Source organism: Candoia aspera, chromosome 4 (genome assembly GCF_035149785.1).
Source record: "Candoia aspera isolate rCanAsp1 chromosome 4, rCanAsp1.hap2, whole genome shotgun sequence".
NCBI lineage: Eukaryota > Metazoa > Chordata > Lepidosauria > Squamata > Boidae > Candoia > Candoia aspera.
The window spans coordinates 1,106,863-1,131,438 of NC_086156.1; the positions used below are offsets into that span (position 1 = coordinate 1,106,863).

The 24,576-nt window shown below is 51.9% G+C and overlaps 1 protein-coding gene across 1 annotated transcript; it reads right to left on the bottom strand.

Moving 5' to 3' along the window:
- Positions 1 to 209: 209 nt before the first annotated feature.
- LOC134497528 (zinc finger protein 777-like) lies at positions 210 to 15,816 on the bottom strand. Its single transcript, XM_063303225.1, has 6 exons — positions 15,717 to 15,816; positions 12,437 to 12,832; positions 9,321 to 9,447; positions 7,428 to 7,541; positions 5,999 to 6,253; positions 210 to 1,632 (listed from the first exon to the last, which is right to left on the bottom strand). The coding sequence occupies exons 1-6, from the start codon at positions 15,738 to 15,740 to the stop codon at positions 473 to 475; spliced, it is 2,076 nt and encodes a 691-aa protein (XP_063159295.1). The 5' UTR covers positions 15,741 to 15,816; the 3' UTR covers positions 210 to 472.
- Between the last annotated feature and the right edge of the window lie 8,760 nt (positions 15,817 to 24,576).

A 24,576-nucleotide genomic window follows, 5' to 3' on the forward strand; every position in this document is an offset into this window, starting at 1 on the left:
AAGGAGCGCCCAGTTATGTCCTTTTCGCTGGCATCGTGGGAGACTCTGGGATTGCAGGGCCAAACCGCACTGGCCCCTTCCACAGCCCTGCCTCTTCCTCACCCCTCTCCCGACTGCTCTGCCACCCCCCCCAGGTATTTTGGGGAAGGTCACGTCTGGAGGGCTAAGGAGACAAAGCCAAAACCTCAAGCAGATGCTTACCAAATAAATCAGGCTCCACATTTATTATCAAAAAGAACAGAATGGGGGCAGGGAAGCCAGAAGCGAGGAGAACAGTTCGTGCCCATCGGGGTTACGGTGCCAACAGATGCGGTTAGTTGAGCCAGAAACCCGTTACCAGCTTAGAGGGAGGCACCCCGACTCGGTGCTCCGGTGGGCAGAGAGGTATTCCTGGAGGATGCCCTTCCCCCTCCCTGATCAGCCCTCTTTCCCCAGATACCAGGGTGCGGGCGCCGGGTGCAGGGTGTGGGCCTCACTCCCCCATGTGTGTCCGCAAGTGATACTTGAGGGACTGCTTGTAACGGAAACACTTGGCGCACTCCGTGCATGGGTAGGGCCGCTCCCCGGTGTGCGCCCGCTGGTGCTCCAGCAGGTGGTGCTTCTGGGTGAAATTCTTCCCGCACTCAGCACAGTGGTACGGCCGCTCGCCCGTGTGGATGCGCTGGTGCTCCAGCAGGTGGTGCTTGCGGATGAAGCCCTTCCCACACTCGCTGCAGGCATGGGGCCGCTCGCGGGTGTGCACGCGGTAGTGGTTGGTCAGCTTCGACTTCTCGCTGAACGTCTTGTCACACTGGCTGCACTTGTACGGCCGCTCGCCCGTGTGAGTCCGCTGGTGCCGCAGCAGGTGTGAGGGCCGGCTGAAGGCCTTGCCGCACTGCGGGCAGATGAAGGACAGCTCGCTCTTGCCCGCGTGCACCCGCTGGTGCATGGCCAGGGAGATCTGCAGCCGGAAGCTCCTGCGGCACTCACCGCAGGAGTAGGGCCGCTCGCCCACGTGCGTGATCTGGTGCTTGCTCAGGCTTGACTTGTGGCTGAAGCTGCTCTCGCACTCGCTGCACTTGTAGGGCTTCCCAGGGGGCGGGGCGGGCCGGGGCTGCGGCTTGAGGCCGCGCTTGTCGGGGTAGGCCTGTCCCCGGCGAGGCGGAGGGGCCACCCCCCGCCGCGCCGTGTGCAGCCGCTGGTGCAGGAGGTACTGCTGCTTGATGCGGAAGCTGAGGTCACACGCGTGGCATTCATAGGGTCCCTCCTTGAGGTGGTTCCGCTGGTGAATGATGTAGTTGATGCGCAGCATGAAGCTCTTGCCGCAGTCCGGACAGATGTACGGCCTCTCCCGCGTCCGGTTCCGCTGCTGCAGGGTGACCGGCCGCACCTCCACGCTATTGTCTCTCTCACAGAGTGGGGCGCAGATCCCCACGGTGGCTCTCGAGGGCTTGGCCACCCTCTGCTCCTCCCGCAGGACTTCCACGTTGCAGGTCAGCGAGCAGGGGGGCTCGGCCCTGGAAGAAAACAGCCCACGAGTCTCTAAACTAACGGGGTCTTCCTCCTCCTCCTCCTCCTCCTCTTCCTCCTCTTCTTCCTCTTCCTCCTCTTCCTCCTCCTCCTCCTCCTCCATTTTGATTACGATTCCAGCATCTTGCAAGAAATACAGAAAGAAAAAATCAGGGCAGGGAACGCAGCATCATGGTGTGGCGAGAAGACAAACATTGAGGGTTCTCAACACTTCCTGCAAATGGCCGGCGGCCGAGTCATGGCTGCTGCAGTCCTTGAAGGCGGAAGCTCTGCAAGACATACCAGAGTCTCTCCGGGGTCCTTAGGAACCACGGAATGACGGTCCACTGGGGGGGCTACTTCTGGGGGGCGGATACCTTAGCTATGTGGGGCCAGATGGGGGATTCCATAGAACCTACCCTTTTTGGCTCAGAAAGGAAGCAGGATCAGCCTGGCTATAACATAAAACAGGAAATGCCAGGGCTGAAGCCTAAACTGGGAAGTCGAAAAGACATCCCGGAAGTAGGGGGTGGCAAAGCCCTTCTACGTGGTTGCCAAGAAAGGACACGTCCTGAATGTGCCTCGAGGATGCTGTGTGCAGCTCCTAGTTGCTGGAGTGCTGGCAACAATACCTTCGCTTTCAAGGTGGCCTCTTGTCTGGAGACCCTTACTTGTGTAGAATGGCAGTGCCCACATGCCTGGGTAGAACTGAGCTTTGGCACCACCTGCAACATTCTAGCCCAGTGTTTCTCAAACTTGGCAACTTGGAGATGTGTGGACTTCAACTCCCAGAATTCCTAAATTCAAACTGGGTTGACCAAACCCAGATGGGTGGTGGAGATCAGTGTCTACAGGCAAACCTGGTCACGAGCACAACTTGTGAAGGATTGTAATGTGGAGCACAGGAGAAGTAATTGTTGAACACGGGAGGGAGGGAGGGAGGGAGGGAGGGAGGATTCTTGTATTTCATTACCTTAAGAGAGAGGAGAAGGAGGTAATAGATCTCAATGAAGGTGGCCTGATCTTGGGGAGTGGGGTGGGTGAATATTCACAGGGAAGTGAAGGTGTAGATTTCACGAGAAACAAAAGACAGAGGGTCATCCAGGTTGCCATGGTTATGTCTGTTGTCGACAGGGGTTAAGATGAGCTTGGGGGGAAACTCTGCAACATTTTCAGTGAATGCGACCCAGGGGAAAAAACGTTCTAGTGGGTGACATAAGGTGGGGACAAGACCAGAGAAAGAAGACAGGGCCACCTGGACACCCAAGAACGACTAGTTAATGCATGCTTAGGAAAAGGCCTGCTTTGAACTTACGGTTTAAGCATAAATCTGTCCATACGGACGCATGGCAAAGGAGTGAACAGAGATCTAAAAGCATAAATGATGAGCATTTATGGAGAACAGCTGAAAGAAATCAGCGATGATGAGAGAATCTCAACTGGGACAGACTGTTTCTGCCAGTGTCAGGTGTGGAACTTGGGGAAAACGAACATGGAAGAAAAAGAAAAAAGTGAAGGAAATATGATCAAAAGCAGAATGATCACAAGAAGAGAAAGGGCAAGGTCTTAATGATTTGTTGGGATAACAGTAGCCCAGGTTCATCGAACATAGGTTTGGTTGGGTTTCTCAGGGCTTAGGAACAATATCTGCAGAAAATATCGCTATTCTGGTACTGATCTCCCTCAACCCGGAGAACCTCAACTAAAAAAAAGTTTAAGTTCTCTCTGGAAAAGTACTAGAAGAGGATCCACCAACAGAATGAATGGGAAGTAGATAACAAGGAAGAGGATTGGACCCTGTCACAAAAGCACGTGAAGTTTCACTAATGAGAAATACGGAACAGAATACTTGGTGGAATCGCGAAGTGGAAAAAGCTTTATGTTAGCTTGCAAAAAAACCAGATGAAAATATTGTGAGAATATTTATTCAAATCACAATATAACAATAAAGAAAGAACAAAGTAGCAAATTACTACCCAGGGAATGTAAAATCACACTGCTGGGTTCCCAAACCCCACGGCTTGGGGCCAGGCCTTCACCCCCTTCAGGGGTCAGGGTCATGCACACCTCGGGGAAAACGCTGTCCCAGGGCCAGAGTGGCCTTTAATTTAATTTAATTCATCTGAAGTATAAAAACGGTGCAACTGAATTACACTTTGAGTTGCTTGGCAATTGGGCAGTCCTAGAAATCAAATAAATAAATAGACTGGGAAAATATTAAAATATAGTTGTGGTTTGCATATGGAGTCAGCCCCTCTGTGAAGCACAGGTTAGCAAAAGGGAAGGCAAATACAGCCAGGGAATTAATTTGTTAAAGGTGCCTAGGAAGTGTTAGGCAGAATGATGACTGAAAGGGTGCCCGAAAGGGATAGTACAGGTAGTTCTCACTTAACGACCATTCATTTACTGATGGTTCAGACTTATGACAGTGCTGAAAAAACTGACTTACAAACAGTTCTCACACTTTCAACCATTGCAGCTTCCCTGCAGTCACGTGATCATGATTTGAGCATTTGGCAACTGGTTCACATTTATGACCGTTGCAGCATCCCATGGTCACATGATTGCCATTTTTGACCTTCCTCACTGGCTTCTGGCAAGCAAAATCGATGGGGAACTGCGTGATTTGCTTAACGACCACATGGTTTGCTTAATGCCTGCAGTGATTCGCTTAACAACTGCCACAAAAAAGGTCGTAAAATCGGGTGAGATGTTCGCTTTGCTTAGCTACCAAAATTCTGGTCTCAATTGTGGTCATTAAGTGAGGACTACCTGTAAGCAAAAGTAGAGAAGGGCAGTGCAGTGCAGCTTTACACCCAGCCAAGGGATGTGCAGGCCAGATTTTTGCTCTCCAGCAGGTTGCTGAGAAATGTACGAATGCAAATGTTTACTGTGTGTTTGTTCATTTACAGAAAGCATATGGTAAACTTGAATAGGCTTGAATTATGGAATTGCACGAACACGGAACTGAAGGCTGGTTGCTGAATGCGGTAAGAGCAGCGCGTGACGGAAGTACAGCATGCATGAGAAGAAATGGAGCACTTAGTAAATGGTTCGGCAGTGAGCAGGGAACAAAGACATATAATATTGCCGTGATTGTGTAAAGCATTTAAGGACGAATGTGTAATACCTGCCTGAGCTGGAAATGGGATGGCTGGGGTTGTCAACGTGTGTGTACTTCTGTGTAGTTGGGTGAGAATTCAAATGATTTGCAGTGAGTATTGGAGAGACTGTATGATGCAATGACGAGGATGAATCTGAAAATTAATCTTTCAGTAATTGGATGCGACAGGGAAGATGAATGATTGCACTTGATACAAAAAAAGGCAAACATTAGAACAAGGAGATGAATGTGTATATACTGGAGCAATATTTACTAAAGATGGGGAGGTGGACTGAGAAATATCAAGATGTGCAAAGGTTGAATGGAAGGCAGTGAGGCGTATTGTGCATTGCCTGGAATAAGGCTGTGTAGAAAGAAGTGTCAACGGCTGTGTGGACGAGGGTGCTTCGGTCCACTTTGTTACATGAGGGTGAGGTGGGGCGGGCAGGTGAACATGAAGTAAGGCCGGTGAAGTGGGATTGGGAAGAGGGGCATCCATGGAGGAGGGAGGCAGATGCCAAAGGCAGCATCACATCACCACGACACAAGCACTGCCCCTTCTGTGTGCTTGTTGCAGCAGGTCCTTGTGCTAATCAGGGACGAGAATAAACAAACGCTGAACAAATGTGGGCGGAATGCAAAAGCGAGTGACCAGCTGGAAAGGTGGGTTGGTCTTATGTAAAGAACGGCCGGGGGTTGAAGCACAGAGCAAACACTGGAAGGAAGAAGGGGGGGCATGGAAGGATCAGACTGCGAAAGTGGGGCTTGGATGGAGGTGAGGAGGTCCTGAGGAAATGAGGCAGGAGGACTTTAAAGACGCAAAGGCAATGCACGAATGGGCATGGTGGAAGCCAGGAGGGCTGGCAAGAAAAGGAAGGTATAGAGAGGTACAGGTAGTCCTTGCTTAACGACCACAATTGGGACTGGAATTTTTGTTGCTAAGCGAAGTGGTCATTAAGCAAATCTCACCCAACTTTACGGCCTTTTTTGTGGCAGTCATTAAGCAAATCACCGCAGGTGTTAAACAAACCACGTGGTTCCCCATTGATTTTGCTGGCCAGGAGCTATCCAGGAAGGTCAAAAATGGTGATCACGTGACCATGGGATACCACAACAGCCATAAATGCAAACCGATTGCCAAGCACTCAAATCACGATAACGTGACTGCGGGGACACTGCGACAGTCATAAGTGCGAGGACCGGTCATAAGTCTTCTATTCAGCGCCATGTGTGTTGACCTACAGGCTGAGGGGCTCAAAGCAGCTAAGCCTGTGGGACTGGAAGCGTCAGAGCCCGGTGGGCCGCAGGCAGCTTCCCCGCTACGCCAACCATCCGGAGAAGGTGGTGCCCCTCTCTGTGCAGTTCCATTTACCCCAAAGGGCCGCAACATGGGGCATCCCCACTTACCCGCACAGTTGCCGTGCTGGACAGTGACTCTCTTGATCTCCCCAAAGCCCACGTCGTACTCGCTCCCTTCCTCGAGGCTGTTCCCTGCGAAGTTTCCCAGCGGGGTGGCCGCGCTGTAGGGGCTTCCGCAGGGGGCCTCTTGGTCCAGGCCCTGGAAATCCCCCTCAGAACTCCCAGACAGCTGGTGCTGCTCCAGGTCTCCCGGGCAGTCGTCCGAATGGGGCTCCTCTGTTTTGATGACCACCCTGATGCCAGCTCCAGTGGGGAAATTTCAGAAGAAAAGTCACTGGGGCGTTGCGGGAGCAGCCCTCTGAGGCGGCCATCCAAGTTCCGCCTGTGCGCTGCCCATGAGAAACAGGCGGGGCTGCGATCGCACCATCACGGCCACCCTGTGGCTTTTCTGAAGCTGCCCCGCAGCCACCTACGGCACTGCAGGGCTCCTCCAGAGAGGCCAGACTTCAGCCTGGCTCTGCCCAGCCAGGAGGCAGCAGCTCGGGAAAGGCCACTTCACGCAAAGCTGGGGACGAACGCGCCCGCTGGGCCCCTGGGCTCAGGGCGGAGGGCAGCTCCCCTGCATTTGGCTCGTTCCTGTGCCACTCCAGCAGAGCCAACCTTTCCTGGCACTGCCTCTGGGAATCCAGCTGTGCCCTCCCACGGATGCTTTCAGTGAGAAGGAGGCCATGGAACAAAGACGTGCCGTTGGATGCAGGCGAGGGCAGGACAGCTGCCTGCCACAAGTCTGCCCGAGGGAAAAGAACAGCAGAGCGGGGCGGGGGGGGGCAACTTCTTCGGCTCTGTGTAGGACTGAGTGAAGGACCGGCCCAAGGGCAAGCGCTCTGGCCTGCTCTCAATGCCGTGTGACTGCCCAGGGAAGCTGTTGCAGAACCAGGGCATGAAAAGAGGTGGCCACGCGGGGCTTCTACTCCCCACCACGCTGCTGACGTTTGGCACCAAATCACCAATGTCCAGTGGTGCAATTGCAGGGCTTAGCTCAGCCTCCAACAGGCTTTACTCAGTAGTTTTGCTTTAAGACAAGACTCTCGCCCAACTGTTTCTGGTCACGCTGCCACTCCACAGCCTCTGCCACAACGGCCTCAGGCCCGCACGGCTGCCTGTTCTAAGCTTACGAGATCCTAGACCAGTGCTTCTCAACCTTGGCCACCTTAAGACGGGTGGACCGTTGCTGGCTGGGGAATTCTGGGAGTTGAAGTCCACCCATCTCAAAGAGGCCAAGGCTGAGAAGCACTGTCCTAGACTGAAACAAGAGCAAAGCAGCTCAGCCTGGACTGAGCCTGCCTGATCCGAAGGTAATTTAATTGCTTGCTTGCAGATGTCCCCGCAAGAGCGGCCAGCAGGGCAGATCTGGGCACAGCACTCTGACGCGCAACACCCTGACCCCTGCCTAGCCCTGCCTGCTCAAGGCACTCACCTGCTGTGGGATCGGGAAGGCTGCCCTGCTCTTCCGAGTCCGGATCGTCCCCAAGACACGAGTCGGCCCCCTGTTCCCTCTGAGATAACACGCCAGGCTTTGAAATTGCATAGTCTGTGGGAGGAAGAGAACACGAGTGACCCCTGGGGTCTAGAGCCAGGCCAAAAGACTTGTGCCCGACATCTGTCCGGCTGTTGAGAGGGACCCAGAAAAGGAAGCAGTAAGCTGTGCTTGAGAACAAAGGCGGGACGCTGTGCCCCTTCACGATGAGAAAACCGGAGTAGGAAAGGGGATGGGGAGGGAAGAGGACGGGTGGCTTTCTTTTGTAGGTCTCCAGCGGCACAGCTCCGAAGTACTGCATGAAGACGCCCCTGCTGTGGGAGGAAGGGCCATTCCCTGCATGCTGGGGAGGCCCTTGATGAAAAAAAATTCTTGCAAATTTTGTAAGAGGAGGAGCAGATGAGGTCAGAGAGGAAACAGGCTTACTACATTTTGGACACATTTTCAAAACAGCATTTTCTGTTCCTGCTGATTTTATATTTATATACGACAAAAGAAACAAATACTTTCCCCTGATTTAATATTTCAAAGCCTGAGTAGTCTAGCTGTTCCTCCAGAGAAGACTTCTGCTGAACACTTGCTCTGCCTCATTCACTAAATTTTACACGGGCTCCAGAAGACTTTATCTTCCATATGTACCTCTTCTATATTCTCCTGCAGACTTTTTCTTCCCTTTTTCCCTTCTTACCACAAAAAGGCCACTAAAGGAGGAATTTTTTTATTATTATTTTATTTATTTTCTATCCCGCCTTTATTATTTTTTTTAATAACTCAAGGCGGCAAACATACCTAATACTCCTTCCTCCTCCAATTTTCCCCACAACAGCAACCCTGTGAGGTGGGCTGAGCTGAGTGTGTGTGACCGGCCCAAGGTCACCCAGCCGGCTTTCGTGCCTAAGGTGGGACTAGAACTCGCAGCCTCCTGGTTTCCAGCCCGCTGCCTTAACCACTAGACCAATATGGAACAATAGAACAAATATGGAAGAGGTGCACTACAGGTAGTCCTCGCTTACCGAAAGCCTTGTTTAGCGACCATTCAAAGTTATGACGATTTAAAAAAAAAAAAAGCTTTGCAACCAATCCTTGCATTTGCAACCGTCACAGCATCCCACGGTCACGCAGTCACCATTCAGGCTCTTCACCCCTGGCTTGTGACAAGCAGAGTTAATGGAGAACGCGGAAGTAAAATTGTAATTTGCAGTCACCTGATGTCTTGCTTAATGACCGCGGTGATTCACTTAACAACCGAATGGGAAGTGATACTGTAAGCCCGTTGCGGTCATGTGGTTTTACGCTTAGTGACCAGAGCGCTTAGCAATGGAGGTGCCGGTCTGCAAGGCCTACCTGTATGTTGTTGGCTGATCAGGCTACAAAAGAGGGGAACCTGCACGGAGATCCTATTTTGGGCTCCAAACTGCTGTTTGATTAACCCAGCACTGGCAGTGCCTCTGTAGTTCCCATGTCTGCAAGGAACATGCCGTTTTGCAGAGTAATGCCAATGTGCCATCAGCACTTCATGAAACCCAGTCCACGATGTCAACACATACGTCTGTGACTGATCAGCTGACTACCCGAGACGGGCTACCCGCTTTCCCTTCGGGTTTCCCTGCAACCGCAACCCTGTGGTGAGGTGGGCCGGGGAGGCTGGGGGGCTTCCACGGCTGGAGCCTGGCTCCCCCACTCCTAGTCCAAAGTGTGGGCAGAGGGTGGCAGTCCTGAGTGTGGAAACAGCTCGAGCAGGATGACGCGGGCAGCACGGGGGAGGCGAGTGGGTGGTCCGCAAAGGCCTGGGCTGAGGGGCCTGCGGTGGGCGCAAAGCAGGGCTGCCCTTACCCAGAGAGACCAGGGACTCGTGGTTCCCCTTCATCAGGTTCTTGTAGAGCTCCTTCTGCCAGCCTTCCAGCTTCTCCCACTCCTTCTCGTTGAAGTAGACAGACGTGTCATCGAAGGTCACCGGCACCTGGAACCACAAGATGGGCACCCTGACCGGCTAATCCGCAGCATCTGGGTCTGGGGAGGGGAGGGGAGCGGCCCGGCCGGGAAGCTGGACACAGGAATGGCGTTTCCTTTTCTCCCCTATTGCCCTCACCGGTTGTCTGAATGCTATGGCTGTTGGGGAATGGAGGCGGAACACCAGATCCAGGGTTGACCGTGGCTGCCCTCCCCCACTTTACTGGATGCCAGTTACATTCCCTCTTTCAGGGATGGTGCCTGTGGCCTCCTGGATCCCATTAAATGGCAGACAGACACAAATGCTTCCCAGCTGCAGGGAAACAGAGCCCACACCACAAAGCACATCCCAAGGCAGGGCACAAGGATAATCAGGCCCCTTATGCAGGACCGGGTGGGCTCTGGCACGCTCCTTTGGCGCGATGACCTCCTGGGATGTGCAGTCAGTCCTCAAATCAAATCCAGTTTGTGCAGCACCCGGAGGACCTCAGCGGTGGGCAAAGGGGCTTCCCAGGCCCCATCACTGCAGTGACAGAACCAGGGAACAGCCCTCACACTAAACAGGGCTTGCTAAATCCCAAAGCCGGCTGCAACCCAGTTCCGTGGAGAAAAGGCCCCTCTCAAAACCCTAAGACGGGCCTCCGAGGTGGAGACGACTCCTGTCCTTACGTGTCCTGAGCAGTCTGGACCTTCCCCACGCCCTGCCTTTAAAAAGGGCATCTGAATCCGCAGGACGGTGTGCAGGGTGACAGCCTGGGCCATCAAACTCTCCAGCCGCCCTGCTGTACTCAGGGAATCTTTCAGGGGCCTCCTCTACTGGTAACCCTCCAGTTTCCTGGCCCTTGTTCCATCCTCTTCCCTTCCAGACAACATCACATGCCAGACGTGACTGGGGAAGCTGCCTACGTGTAGCCCCGGGAAGAGAAGAGAAGAGAAGAGAAGAGAAGGAGGGCCGGGAGGGGGTCGCTCACTTTCCTGAAAGTGGCAAAAGCTTGCATTGTTTGGAAGAAGGCGATGATGCCACAGAGGACAAGTGGATCCAAGGGTCCTGACAGGGAGGCCCTCCTGGGCTCCCGTTGCTCGGCCTGCCCATTTGGATGCCCACCCAGAGCAGGGTTTGAGCTCAGCAGCCCAAGAGTCTAGGGGCCTCCAAAAGGGCCTTTTAGGCTGTCTCCACGTAGACGATTTAAGCTGCCTTTCCAGCAAACCATCCCTGCGACTTCACAGAGCATTTATTTAGTTTTCAGATTTATATAGCCGCCCATCTCACAAACAAGCGACTCTGGGCAGCTTACAAAGAGCTAAAAACAATCAATAAATGCATTAAAAATATTTAAAAACCAACTACAACAAAGAATAAAAGACGAAGGGATGTCAAAAATAAGGGACTCCATCTCTCATCTGGTTTTTTTTCTCCCTCCCTAATAGGGATAATCTACTTAAGCAGAAAGGCACGGAAAGGAAAATCCACTTCTCCAAAGGTAGGGATGCCAGCCCTGGAGTTGTGTGGGGAGGACGCAGCTTCCGTGCCCGCAACGATGCTGATTGACACAGGAGACTGTTCACTCCCCCCGTGCACCACGTGTTTAAGCATCTGCCCAAACACTTGCACGTGCTTTGAACAAAAAATGAAAGCAGACATTGAGCCAACATTATAAAATACCACGGATTCACAATTTTGAAATCTCCTCTGCAAAGCTCTTTCCAGTTTTACCTCAAAGTAGAAGACTGTTTTTGAGTAGGTACAGCAGTGGCCAATCTACCTGGATACAGACTTTAAAAAAAAAAAACCTTGGACAGTGGGCTTTTGTGGCTGGCCTGTCTCCATGAAATACCCTTCCCCTTGAGATATAATCACCCCACCTTATTAGCAGTTCATAACCTGCTCAACACCGAGTTATTTAGAAGAGCATTTCAGCTGGGACTGCTTCCATCTATTCGTTTTTTTGGGGGGGGGAATATTATTTTCGTAGTTGACTTTATGTAGTTCATTCTATGTGTAATTCTCCAGTCTTATTTTTATGTTATTTATAATCACTATCGACATTTCAGCATATTGGATGGTCTTGTAAGCTGTGGAATAGGTAACAAATCTAATTAATAAATAATTTCTTAATGCCAGAGACACTGGCTTTGTGGTCTGTACTGAAATGATTTCCTGGGCTTTCTTCATTGCTGGCTCCCTCCAGCAGTGGGGTCAGGTGATGTAATAATTTATTCCATATTAGATCACATTTCAAGCACCAGGGTGCCACTTCCTGCTGAAATGAACCCGGATTAGCCATAACCTATTGAGAAGGGCTGTCCACGGGACAACTCTGATTTCAAGGAGGTGCGTGTGAATGCAGTGCTCTAGGAACCATTCCTGTTCTGAAAGGCTTCCCCGCAAGCAGCAGCCCCTTTCCTTGTTACAAAACGTGGGAAGGCCAGCATTATGACGTGAGGACCAGCCAATGGAGCATTCTGACATTCCTACGTTCTGTTTTCAAAGCACGCACAGAGGTAGGAAACACCTCCAAACTTGCTAACAACCAAAAGGTTCAGGGCGTTGAAGACCAGTGGAGAGGGCTGGGGAAAAGGCCTAGGATTCACAAGTAGATCCCAACAAACTGAACAAACAAATACATGGCAGGCTTGGAAGCAGCTCCAGTCATCATTACTTTGAGATCTCCCTGCAGGGCACCACCTGTCTTTATCTGGGGTTACGATACGATGTGGAAGGAAGCCTCAGGAGGGACAGGAGATGCCCTGTCCGTTCAGTCCAGCCGTGCGCCCCCCCGCCCGGCTTCCCCCAGAGGCCGAGCAAAGCCCTTGAGAAGGCTGCTGCTGGCTCCGCTCCCTCCAACCACGTTGCCCGGTCACTGGCATCTTCCCAGCATCTCTCAAAAGCAACGTTCTCTGGCAGCCTCGCTGTCCCTGCTTCAGGCCGTCCAAATCAATGGCTCCATCCCCACAAGTTGCAGTCAAGCCGGGGGACAAACACCGCAAGCCGCACTTACTTTGGGGGTCTCCCCCTTGGAGCCCGGAGGGAAGCGCAGGATCCAGAAGTTCCGGTTCTTGAGCAGGTTCTCCATGTTCTCCAGCCGCCGCTGCAGCAGGCCATACTCCTGGATGAGGGTCCCCAGGGCGGCCCACTTGCTCTCCAGCTGGGTGCCGATCTCAACGGCCGTCTTCTCGCAGTCCATTATCTTCTTCTCGGCTGTCCCAGTCCGGCCCTCCAGTTCCAGCAAGCGGGTGGTATGGGAATCCACCTTCTTCTCCATGGCTTGGAAAGATGCCACTAAAGTCAGTGCGATCTCAGCAGCCTGGTCTTCCCTCTCAAACATTTGGTCGGAGTCAGTGGGGACTGGCAGAGGAAGCAGCCGCTCGGGCACCGCATCCAGTTCAGATGCCTGCTGTTAAGGACAGAGAGCACTGTTTAGGATGGCACCGATGCCCCACTGCTTGCAACCCCCTCTTCCCCGTCCCCCCTTGCTGCCCCTGCTACCCAGTCTATGGAAATGCACCTCTCCCCAACCCCCTGGAGACAAAGGCCAGCCGTGTTCTTTTACACGGAATCCTGTCCAGATGAAGGGTATGTCCTTGGAGCAGGGAAGACTAAACAATTATTAATTGCTTTGAGCAATCGCATCTCAGCTTAGTAGGCGCAGGCAATTAATCTGAAACCTGCATTCCTTTCCTCTCTCTCTCTTTCTTTGCAACAGCCTAATGGTTTAAACCAGAAAGCCTCTAATTAGCTATAGTTTTCCTTTTGACTAAACCAGGAAACAGTGTTTACCAGTTTCAATCCAGGATATTAAACCACTGTTTTAAATTGGAATTAATATCCTGGCTTATTACAAAAATGATTGCCACAGTTACTAGGCGACCCAAATGGGAAGCTGTGATTAAGTGAAAGTTTCTTCTGGAAGGCCTGAATAAAAACAGCCTGAAGCAAGTGTGGGGAAATAATTGGGTAGCTGAGAGATCAGGGAAACTGCATCTCCACACATCTGGAGGGCCCGGCTGGAGAAGGTTTAGGAAGGACAAGAATATATGAACGTATAAATACAACTTTAGTGACTATCTGAAAGCTTATCTAATCTAGCATTCGGATAATCTATTCCTTTGTTTACATGTTTAAACTGATCAATAGCTGAAGCTTTCTGGCAGTTTACAATAAAACACAAAAAAATACAACTTGAATAAAAATATGTTCAAAAAAAGGCAAAATAAAAACACCATGTAAACTAGGTAGCTGCAAGATGGCCAGTCAAAAACTAAAATGATATGAATTAAAATACAATTAAAACCCAATTTAAAAGCCTGGGAAAACCAAAAGGTCTTCACCTGGTACCAAAATGATGCTAATGGGAGCACCAGTTGAGCCTCCTTAGGGAGGGAATTCCATAAATGAGGTGCTACCACATAAAAACTCTCTCTCTTTACAAAAAGCCAAACACCTACCCTTCCCAGCAAGGAGGATCTGAAAAAAGGGGATTTCCCCTGTTAGTTTTCAGTGACTACTTGTCAGGGATACACTGCCCCTAATCCTGAAAGTTCCATTTGGTGCAGGGATCAATGGGTGACTCAGAGATGAAGAAGGTTCACGTCTGATGCTGAAGCCTCCCTGCTGGGTTTCAAAGGCCCTTAAGGAAAAACCTGGAAGGCAACAGAGCCAGCAAAATATTCCCTGTCATTGCTGCTTCCCGGTTGGCTCCTACTGACTTGTTTTAAGAATCAGCATTTTGTCATTTAAGTTGCTCACTGCCTGCTTTGTAAGTGGTCTCGGGCATTCTGCAGAACAAGGACAGACGCACCCAGCAAACAAATAGATGTAACTTGACATTTTTTTTAAAAAAATGCTTCAATGACTTAGCTGAAATTTAACATCATCCAACATTTCTTCTCTAATGACACCTATAATGAAAATAATCCAAGTTCCACCTGCCAAAATGCCTTCAAAACCAGGAGCCACAGCTAGTTTTATTTCTATTAATGTACAGTAAGGATTTGGGGACCAAAAGAGGGTTTTTTTCCTCCCAGGGGACATATCTAAGGTGTCTTAGTAAACACACAACCTAACTCTGCATATTTCAAAGAGAAGTTTAAAGAAAATCAGGTTGTACAAAAGTAGCCACAGAACCATCCAGCCTTATCCTCTTGCCCGGCGTCTTGGCTCTGGCATCATAAAACCCCAGATCTTCTCTTCTGCCACAGGTGCCATTCCCTCAAGCCCAAATTCCAGCCAACGCAGGCGTTCAGTCCAGGAGATTATCCCACCCCCCAGAACCACCTGAACTGCAAAACACATGCCCAGCTGAGCCCCTTCCCTTGAGGCTGCCTTCACACTGCCCTTCTGCCCAAGTGGAGGAAAGCCCCAGCAGAGGCATTGGCACTGGGAACCGAGCCCGGCTGGTGTCTTAACCTTGGACCATTTGGGGCATTACGCAAAGCCAGCCCGGGGCTTGACTGACAATCCAGCGTTGCTGTGCCAACCCCGGAGAGCGGCTACCGCAGCAGCCCAGCCAGGCCTGGTCCCGGGCACGCCAGGGCAGGGGGCGCGGGGAGGGGGTTCCCCGGACGGGCACAGCCGGTCGCTCCCCTCCGCCGCTTCCTGGCGCATCAGAGACGCCGCCGCCGCTTCCTGAGCACCGTCGGACCAGGCCGAGTGCCAGGGCTGCCCACACCTGCCGGTCGGGCCTCGTGGGCAGAGGGCACCGGCCCGGCCCGTCTCCCGCCCAGCCCAGCCGGCCAGCCCTGCGGAGGCTCAGTGCGGGACGGGCGGCGGGGCCCTGGGAGGCTGCGCCGCGGCCCGCTGGCCTCTTCGCTGCCGGAGGGGCCGCCGGGAGGGCACCGACGCCGCCCGGGACGCGCCGCTCCTGCGGGGGCCGGGCTGGCACGAGGCTGGGGCGACGGCCCCGCCGCGGCCCCCGCCCCGCCCCCGGCAGGAAGGCCGCCGGGCCTGCGGCTCGCCCTCCGCCCCGGGCCTGCCCTCGGGTGGCAGCACGGCGGGCGGCGCCCGGGGCCCCGCTGCCCGCCGCGGGTGGGAGGGCGCTGAGGGGCGGCCCGGCACGCAACCCGCGGCCCCGGGCCACAGCCGCCCCCCGGGGCCCTGCCGGGGGCCAGGCGGGTCTCCCTCGGGCCGCGCCGGGGCGGAGCAAACAAAGCCCGGGACGGGGCGCCCGCGGAGGCTGCCGGCCGGCTGACAGGCCCGCGGCGCCCGCCCCCCCCGGCCCCCGCGCAGCGGCCCGCCGGCTGTCAGCCCCGCGCGCCGGGCAGGAGAGGGTTAAGGCTCACCTGGGCCGGCGCCCCCCCCTCCATGGTCCTTTGTTGCCCCCCCGCGACGGGGCGCAGCGCCGCACAACGAGGCTCGGCCGGCGGAGGAGGCGGCGGCGGCGGGGAAGGAGGGGGCGGCGGCGGCGGCGGCGGCGCCCCTGGGTCCCTGCGCCCGCCGGTCCCTCGGAGAGCGAGCGAGCGCGAGCGACCGACCGAGCGAGCCAGCCGGGCCGCCCTCTCCGCGCTAGGGGGCGCGCCTGCGCAGACGGGCTCCGGCGCCGCTGCGCCAACCGCCGCGGCTCTAGGGGACCGGGCGGGGGAAGAGCGTAGACACGTGCGGCTCCCCTGCGCAGGCCGGCCAAGCAGGCGCGCGGCCGGGGCCCCTTTCTTCGGAGGGGCGCGGGGCCGAGGAAACCCCCTCCCCGATGCGTGTGGGGCTGCACCGGCTCCGGGCCGGCTGGAGCGGCCCCATCTTGCCCCGAGAGCCCCCTCGTGGCCGATTGGGAGCCGGAAGCGTTGCGCGCTCCCACGGGCGCCTGTCCCTTTGGTGGAGAGCGTGGTGCCCTCCTCCGTCGTCAGACGCGCCGAGGGAGCGGCGGCGCAGGGCGACACCTCGCGACCCTGCCTGCAGCGCCCCCGCGGAGCGGAGGGGGAATTGCCGGAGTGGCTCGTCGGTGGGAAGTTGCTCCTCCTGGGAAGCCGCAGAAGGGCCGGCCCGGGGGAGATGAAGGGGGGCGTGGGGGCTACGGGGTGCCTTTCACGGCGTCGGCCCCGGAATCTGCGCGGTCCAGCGGGATGGAATGACGTTAGCCGCACCCCGGGCATCCCCGCAGGCCGCGTTCCCACAACCCGCTTCGCCTGCCCCCTGAGTTAGCCCCTTTTCCGGTCCTGCAATGCTGGAGTAACGGACCGGGTGGGTGCACACGCTGCAGCAAGCCGCGGAAAGCAACTAGCCAAGTTCGTAGTAGTAGTAGTTGCGTTCATAGACCACCAAATCTCTAAGGACCCCGGGCAGTTTGCAGATACAATCGATCGCTTGATTGACAGGTGTCACCAAGTTGGTGTCGACTCCTGACGACCACAGAGATAGATTTTCTCCATGGCGGTCTGTCCCCAACCCGGTTCTTCGGATCTTCCAATGGTGCCCCCCTCGCCACTGTAAATATATCCATCCCCCTTGCTGCTGGTCATCCTCTTCTCCGTCCTTCCACTTTCCCCAGCATGATGGACTTCTCAAGGGAGCTGATTGTTTGCATTGCTCGATCGATCGTGTACCATCAAGTCAGTATTGACTCTTAGTGACCACAAAGATCTGTCTTCTCCCGGAAGGTGTCCCTAACCTGGTCTTTCAAGTGTCCCAACAGTGCACTCATCGCCTCTGTAACTGAGACCCCCCACCTTGCTATGGGTGTTCCTCTTCTTCGCTTCCCTCCCACCTTTCCCAGCATCAGAGCCTTCTCCGGAGAGCTGGGTCTTCGCCTGATGTGTCCGAAGCAGGATAATCTCAGCCTGGTCCTTTGTGCCTCGAGTGAGAGTTGAGTTGATCCCTTTGATGACCCGCTGGGTTGTTTTCTTGGCTGTCCACGGTACAGCGAAGCCCAAAAGCTTGACTACTGTTCCCATCCCGCTTCTTCAAAGTCCATTGCAGAAAAAATACATAAGGAATAAAATATGTAAGTTTAACCAAGGGTAGCCTGTTGTGTGTCCCTCTCTGCTGCGTCGCCCCACCCGAACTGGGTCGCAGAACTCCAGACAACCACCAGGGGGCACTCTCTGGGCCGCGTCGTCCTGTGGGAACGGAGCCGCGACCGACTTGGCCCATCTTAACCCCGGGATTAATGCAGAGCAGGTATGCTGAGTTCAGCTTCGGAGGGTTTAGCTCTACGGGGCCACGAGGGTTGTTTTTAACGGTATTTGCAAGAAATACTCTTAATGAACCATTTTGTAACGTACAGTAATTTAATTTTAGTGACAAGTATTCTTTTAAAGCTTGCTAGGAAGACTTTCCTCCCTATAGGCAGATCGGGAGCGTTCTGAAATTTCAGCCACGTTCTTGCAGTTCCCTGTTCATGCTGCGACTGGGTTTCTCTCAGGACCTTGTGCCCTGTGGGTGAGATTTTCTGCTAACCTCGCCCCCTCCAGAGCCCGTGCTCCTTTTAATTGCACCCTGAATAGTCACACCTGCTGGGCCTGGAGGACGGGTGATCCCGAGGAGCTCGCTTTCTGCTTGCAGAGGGTAGTGGGGCTCTCTGCAGTGGCTGTCCAAGCTGGGGGAGGCTGACGAGATACCCTGCCGCTTCAGAGCCGAGGGCAAGCTAGCACGTCCTCAGACTTTCGGGCTGTTTTGTGCAGCGTATTCAAAACTCTGCTTCCCTGATTGGAGCGGATACTCCTAAACCATGATGTGGGTGTTCCGCTTCGCACAAACACAGCTGCTTGTGGCTTAGCACTGTGGCTTGTTGAGCACGCCGCGGCTTAGCCCACGGGGTGACCTAGCCCTTCGGTTGCGGGGGCGCGCCTGGCCGGAGAAAGCAAGCCGCCGCACCGCCCCCTCCCGCTTGCTCGTGGGGTGACGGTCAGCCCCGCGGTCCGCAGCTCCTCCGCCTCCTCCCCAAGAAGGCTGGGGCTGAGCCAGGCCGCTGCGGCCGCCCGCCCGACCGCCCGCGGGGAGGAAGGTCACACAAAGGAGCCGTCGATTCTGGCGGGGGCTCAGTCTTCCCTGCAAACCCCGCCCGCCCTGCCCGCGCGTCACTTGCGAAGGACCTGCCCGGGGGGGGGGGGGGACTTGACGTCCGGCCGAGTTCAGATTTGCATGTTTTCCGGGTGAAACCGGCCTGTGTGGATCTTTGCTTAACGACCTTGGCTTTCGCCAGATGTTGGCTCCCAGGCCAGAGCGAACCCGAGTTGTGTCCGTCGGCTTCCTATTTTGGGGGAACTGTGACAGGGTACGGTGCAAACCCAGCCACAGAAGCAGAAAAACCATCCTGCAGGGTATCGGAGACAGTGCTCAGAAGCCTGCCCACTTGCGTTTGTTTTTTCCTTGCGCGTGCGCGCACACAGGCACGGGCTCTTCTCCACAGTCTCAGCAAACCGGGCACTTCGCGCCTCCTTTGATATCCAGAAGGGCTGGAAATACGCACTTCTTCTCCTGCAAACAGGAACGTTGCAAGACAGAATCCTGCCGCACGTCAGCGGCATGCAGTGGCCAGCTACGGGCCTGACCTCCCCTCAGCCGAGCGAAGTATCCAGCGCTGCCACCCTTCATGCCTGGGAGAGGGTGCAGGAAAGCTTGTTGCTCGTGGGAGGATGGAAGTGATGGGAACACATCCAGCTGGGAAGGACAGGCAGATTCCCACAGTTGAAGAAGGGATGGTGAAATTAATGGAACGGGCAGAGATGGCCAAACTGACAGCACTGATAAAACCATTTGGCTGCATTCCTTTCTACATGGAAACTGCTTCTGGATGTTTTGCTTGTATCTGGAAAAAATGAAGTTTTTATCTTTATTTTATTTATCAAATGTTATCACCACCCATCTCCCCCCAAAAGGAGGGACTCTGGGCAGTTTACAATAAATTTTAGGTTTTGATGATTGTTATTGCTTATAGAAATAATGCTCACTGAGGTTTGATGTAGAGGAGGAAATCAATGTATTATGTATTGTATTTATATCTCTGCTGGAGAAGGTCAGAAGTCGCTCATCCTGTATTGGTTTTCAACTGCTTCTGCACTTTTTTAGTTTGTCTTTTTTTCCTTTAGTCCTTTCTTCAGTCTTTTCTATAGTTTGCATTTGATCTGTATTCTGAAACTTCAATAAAGTTTTATTTTTAAAAAAGGAAAACATCCAACTGGAGATCCACACAGCTCCCCAGATGAAGCACGTGGTGCAGCTCACGATAGCTGAAGCCTTTTAATCAAATTTGTCAGTGGGAAAAGGCACCACTGGAGCCCTCCTGGTTTTTGGCTACCCTGGACTAACACGAATCTCCCGCTACGCATCTCAAAACTGGAAAAATCTCCAGAGCGAAGGGGACAGGGAGAAGAAACTCACCCAACTCCTTCTCCCCAACTTATTCTCTCCAGCACGGGATTTCGAAAAAGGTTCTGGACTCTCTCAGCGCTGGCGGGCCGTTGAACCCTCTTACGCTGCTTTGCGTACATCACGTGAAATGTTCCTAAGGCGTTTTGACGACCCGTTAGCACGAAGAGCAGTTTTGCTTCAGCCTCAGCTTGGGATGGGAGACCACCAGGGCTCAGCAGGGGACCCTGTGCGAAGGTGGCACTGAACCCCTTTTGGGCTGTTGCCAGGAAAAGTCCACAGGAGGTTAGCACCGTTCGATATTGTCCCTTCACTACACTGTAGGAAATGCTGAACAGAATTAGTAAGGGTGGTTTAAAAGAGTCACCCAGAGTTGTTGGGAGTCAGGTGGCATACAAGTTTAATATATCATCATCATCATCATCATCATCATTGTTATTCACAACAATGTGAAATCACAGCTGCCAGTTCTTGAGCTGGCGTTGGCCTTTGTTCACATCGAGTTCTTCCCAAGAACCTCGGTTGTCGTAATGTATTGGTGTAGGACATGTGCAGATCGGAGCAGGGTGGCCTTTTGTAATTGACAGATGGAAATTTTGTCAATGTGCAGATTTTCTACGTGCTGTCTGTCCGAGGTTTTTTGGAATGGCACCATGAGCTGATAACCCCTGGGACCACCACAGCTGGTTTATGCCATCATCTTTCAACTTCCATTGTCAGATCTTCATCCTTTGTGATCTTCTTCAATTCTTTATCTTCTATTCTACTGTCCCCTGGCATTGCCACATCAATTATCCACCACAATGCCCAGATACTTGTAGGGTTCACCCTGATGCCTCCTGATGGTTTGGTCATTCAGCATTTCATTACCATTCATGATTTTACCCTGATTTATTGCTTCTGTAGCACATTTCTCTAGGCCAAATTCCATTGCTGTATCTGTTCTAAATTTTTTTACAGTATGTCAGTGACTGGGTTTTGATCTCTGATTTTCCATAAAGCTTCAGATCATCCATATAAAGCAAATGTGAGATTTTATTAGCATTTTTTGCTGTTTGGCAGCCAAGATTTTAAAAAAAATCACTGAAAGTGGGATCATAGCAATGATAAATAATAAGGGTGATAATGAGTCACCCTGGAAGATGCCTCTCCTAATGTTGACAAGCCCATATTTTTTAATTTCCAACCATCAATTAATTCTGTCTTCCACTGCTTTGTTATTTTTTCGGTAAAGGTTCTACTGTTTTTGCTGACACCAGTTGCTTCCAAACACTTGATGATCCAACTATGTGGTAATGAATCAAACACATTTTTTATAGTCAATCCAGACCATGTGTAAATTGGTTTTTTGGCTTTTGCGATTCTCCAAAACCATTTTATCAATCAGAAGTTGATCTTTTGTACCTCTGCTTTTCGTTTTATTTCCTTTCTGTCCTACTGGAAGGATGTTATTTTCTTCCAGATAATCTTGGATGTTGCCCACTGTCATGCCAGAGCGTAATTTAAACATTGTAGGCAAGCATGTTATCAGCCTGTGGTTTCCTGGGGTTGTCCCTTTCGCTGGGTCTTTTTGAATCAGACAAGTTTTGCCAGTCATTGACCAGTCGCTGATGTCTCCTTTACGCAATACTTCATTCAGTGGTTTAGCTGTAATTGGATATAAGCTAGTCAGATATTTGAGCCATGCAATTGATCATTTCCAGATGTCCAGTTTTTAATCCTTTTCACTTGATTTTTAACCATTTCTGCTGTTGCTATTAGTTCTTCCATTTGATTTTCACTAAATTCACCTCCAAATTTTTTTATCCATCCAGCATTTTTATTATAGTCTTTTTGAGTTTCCCACATATCTTTCCAAAACTGGATTGTTTCATTTTTGTTTGGTTTGCCATTTTTAGAATTTCTATCACCATTTATACTTTGGTAGAATCCCCTCTGGTCTGATTGGAATAGCTGATAGTGCTTAAATTGGATGATTCGTGCCTCATAGCGTTTCAGTTTTCCCCGCTATTGCTGTTATTTGTTGCTTTATGATTTCCAAAGCTTTTTCAGTTTTTCTAGTGCTGAGCCAGTATTTTATTAGGCTTGTCTTGATCCTTGCATGCTTCAATTTTTGCTCTTTCATGTTCTTTAAATTACTTGTATCTGCTCTTAATTTCTTTATCTTGGCCCCCAGCCTGATCTTCCACTTTGGGATTGAATATGATTTTGCTATTTGTTGTTTCAATTTCAGTACCCAGTTCTTCTGCAACCCCCTCGCTGCACTGCAGGCAGGCTGATTGGTCTGTTCGATAGATGTTACTTTAATCAATGCAGGTGCTTTATTCATGCCCTTCCTTAGAGGTGCCAGGTCTTTTTTGGGCACTGCTTTCAGGGCTGGCAGTCTTTGTCTTTCTACTTGCCATTGTACAAATGCCGTAACTTTGTCTCTTAATTTGTCTTGCTGGAGAGGCAGTTCATAGGCAGCTTCAGGGCTGACCCGTACCGGTTCTGTTCTTGCTTCTTCTTCTAAGATATAATTTCTGTAGTTCACATCAGCTGTCTCCTCTACATTTCCGACTGTTATCTGAGTTTCTTCTACCATTCTACTATTGGTTTTGGGGTCTTCCATTTCCACATTTTTCCTGAATTTCTTCCAGTTCTGCATCCCTGAATATTTTATTTCTGATAATGAATCTCCTTTGATCTGCTAATCATTGCTCAGTGATATCTGAGCCTGGATAAAGTTCAAAAATTTGCTTTAAGTAGCCCCACTCCGTTGGTTCCGATTTATCACAGCGGGCCATGATGGTGCGGTTTTCCAACACAGCATACTTTTGTCTTGTCTGTGGTTGTTCTTCTTCCAGTAACCCTACAGGGCCAAGCCCTGGTTGCCCAGCCACAGCTTCTGAGTCCCGCTGCCCACTTGTCAACAGATGCCCAAGAACCCTGACATGGTCCTTGTGGACCCAGGCGACGGCTGATCCAGTACAGGGTTTGTTTTCTGTTTTTTTCACCATAGTGATGGGTGGATGCCCACACTTAGTCCGGCTCTAACTGCCAGCACTGCTCTCAGCCTCATCAGAGCATCACAAGCCCCTCCCCATGACATGGGGGCATCCATGGAGGGGCTGTTGCTGTTGTTGTTAATTCAAACCAAAGTTAAGGCTCATAGGTGTTCAGTACGAACTGCGATAACTTGCAGTGATGAAATGTGCATCATGACATCACGACACCAACCCTGGCCCCACGCAGGCACAAAACACACCTGGTTCGCGTCACAGCTTGTGTGAGTTGCTTAGGCTTGCGTAAGTCACGTCTAAGACTGTTCTGCTCTCTGGCCTTTTAGAGCTCGGCACTACAGCCCTATACAGTAATCACTTCCAAAACACGTTATGTCTAGCTATGTGTTTCTCAACCTCGGCAACTTTAAAATGGGTGGACTTCAACTGCTGGCTGGGGAATCCTGGGAGTTGAAGTCCACACATCTTAAAGCTGCTGAGGTTCAGAAACACTGTTTTATAGATTTACAATTAGGATGAAGCCAGCCAAAGTTACTGTCTTGTGTGTATTGGTCACCTGGTGTCAGTTTAGGGAATTCTACTTATTGTTGGCCACATGGTGGTCACAATTCAGCCTGGTTGGGTCTTCCGGTGGGGAATGGTGGACTGAGCAGCTGTGCCCACGAGCTCAGCAGGCAGAGCTCACAATGAGGCAATTTTTTTCGGGCTCAGGCAGGTTCTCCTGAAACCCAAAAATTTTCTCTGGATAAAGGAGAACACCTGGAATCACCCCATCTGTCCTCCAGACACCTGCCTGCAGCCAGAAGATTGCAAACAGCATTCATGTTCGACTGGTAGGAGCTAGCTGGGGGACGGGGACATCATCACTTTCCAAGCCATGCTGTAGCCTTAAAGGGACACTAAGACCGGCCACCCCATTTAAATCACCAGTGTGTGTGTGTGTGTGTGTTTATTAAGTATATGTACCCCAAGAGAGGCTCTCTACAGAGAGGAGAAGCTGTTCTCTTGGTTCTTAAAAGTTATTTTTGGGATTACTTTAAAAAAAAAATTAAGTCTTTCCTTCCAAATATAAAGGAGGATTGAGAGTAAACAATTGTCTTCCTGTTATTATTTTTGTATTAAATTTGAAGATATCAGCATTTTTCTACACGTTGAATCAGCTGATTTGAACCTTCAGCCTTCTGCTTCCAACATTCAGCCTGGTTGGCCAGATGGCCTTCAGCACTGGGGGCTCTCGGTTCTGCAGACGGTCCCCTTTTGCACCGCATGGAATCGGATTCTGCCTGCTTCACAACTGCTGGTAGTGCAAGGACGGAATGGCACCCCTTCTCTAGCAATTACGACACAGGCCCGAATGAGGAAATTTAGCCATTTCTTCCATTTATAGCAGCCTGGTGTGAACCTTTCCCTTGTTTTCTCCTCATTTAAACCTCAGGTCAATTGTATACTACCCAATTGACATACAGGTACGATGAACAGCATAATGTTACGAGTGAGGAATATTAATGAAAAATTGTCCAGGTTTTCTCTTGTTGCACACAACGAAATAGCAATAAATAAAAAGAACACTGGGCTGATGCTGTGCCCTTCATGGGGCGCTGTACAACAGCATCTCAACACTTCCACCACTGCACTAATGCCAGCCTGTTGATGACAATTGCTTGAAGCATAGTACTCCATTTTGTTTCCCAAGCAACTGGTCCTCAAGGTCTGGAACTGACTCGGATACCTTTAAAGAGCATTTCCTTCCTGACCCCCCTTCTTTTCCTCCCTTCCCTGATGCCTAGTTTCACTGTCGCCTTTCTCTTCAGACAGTCTTTGAAGAAGGGTGCTGGGGTGG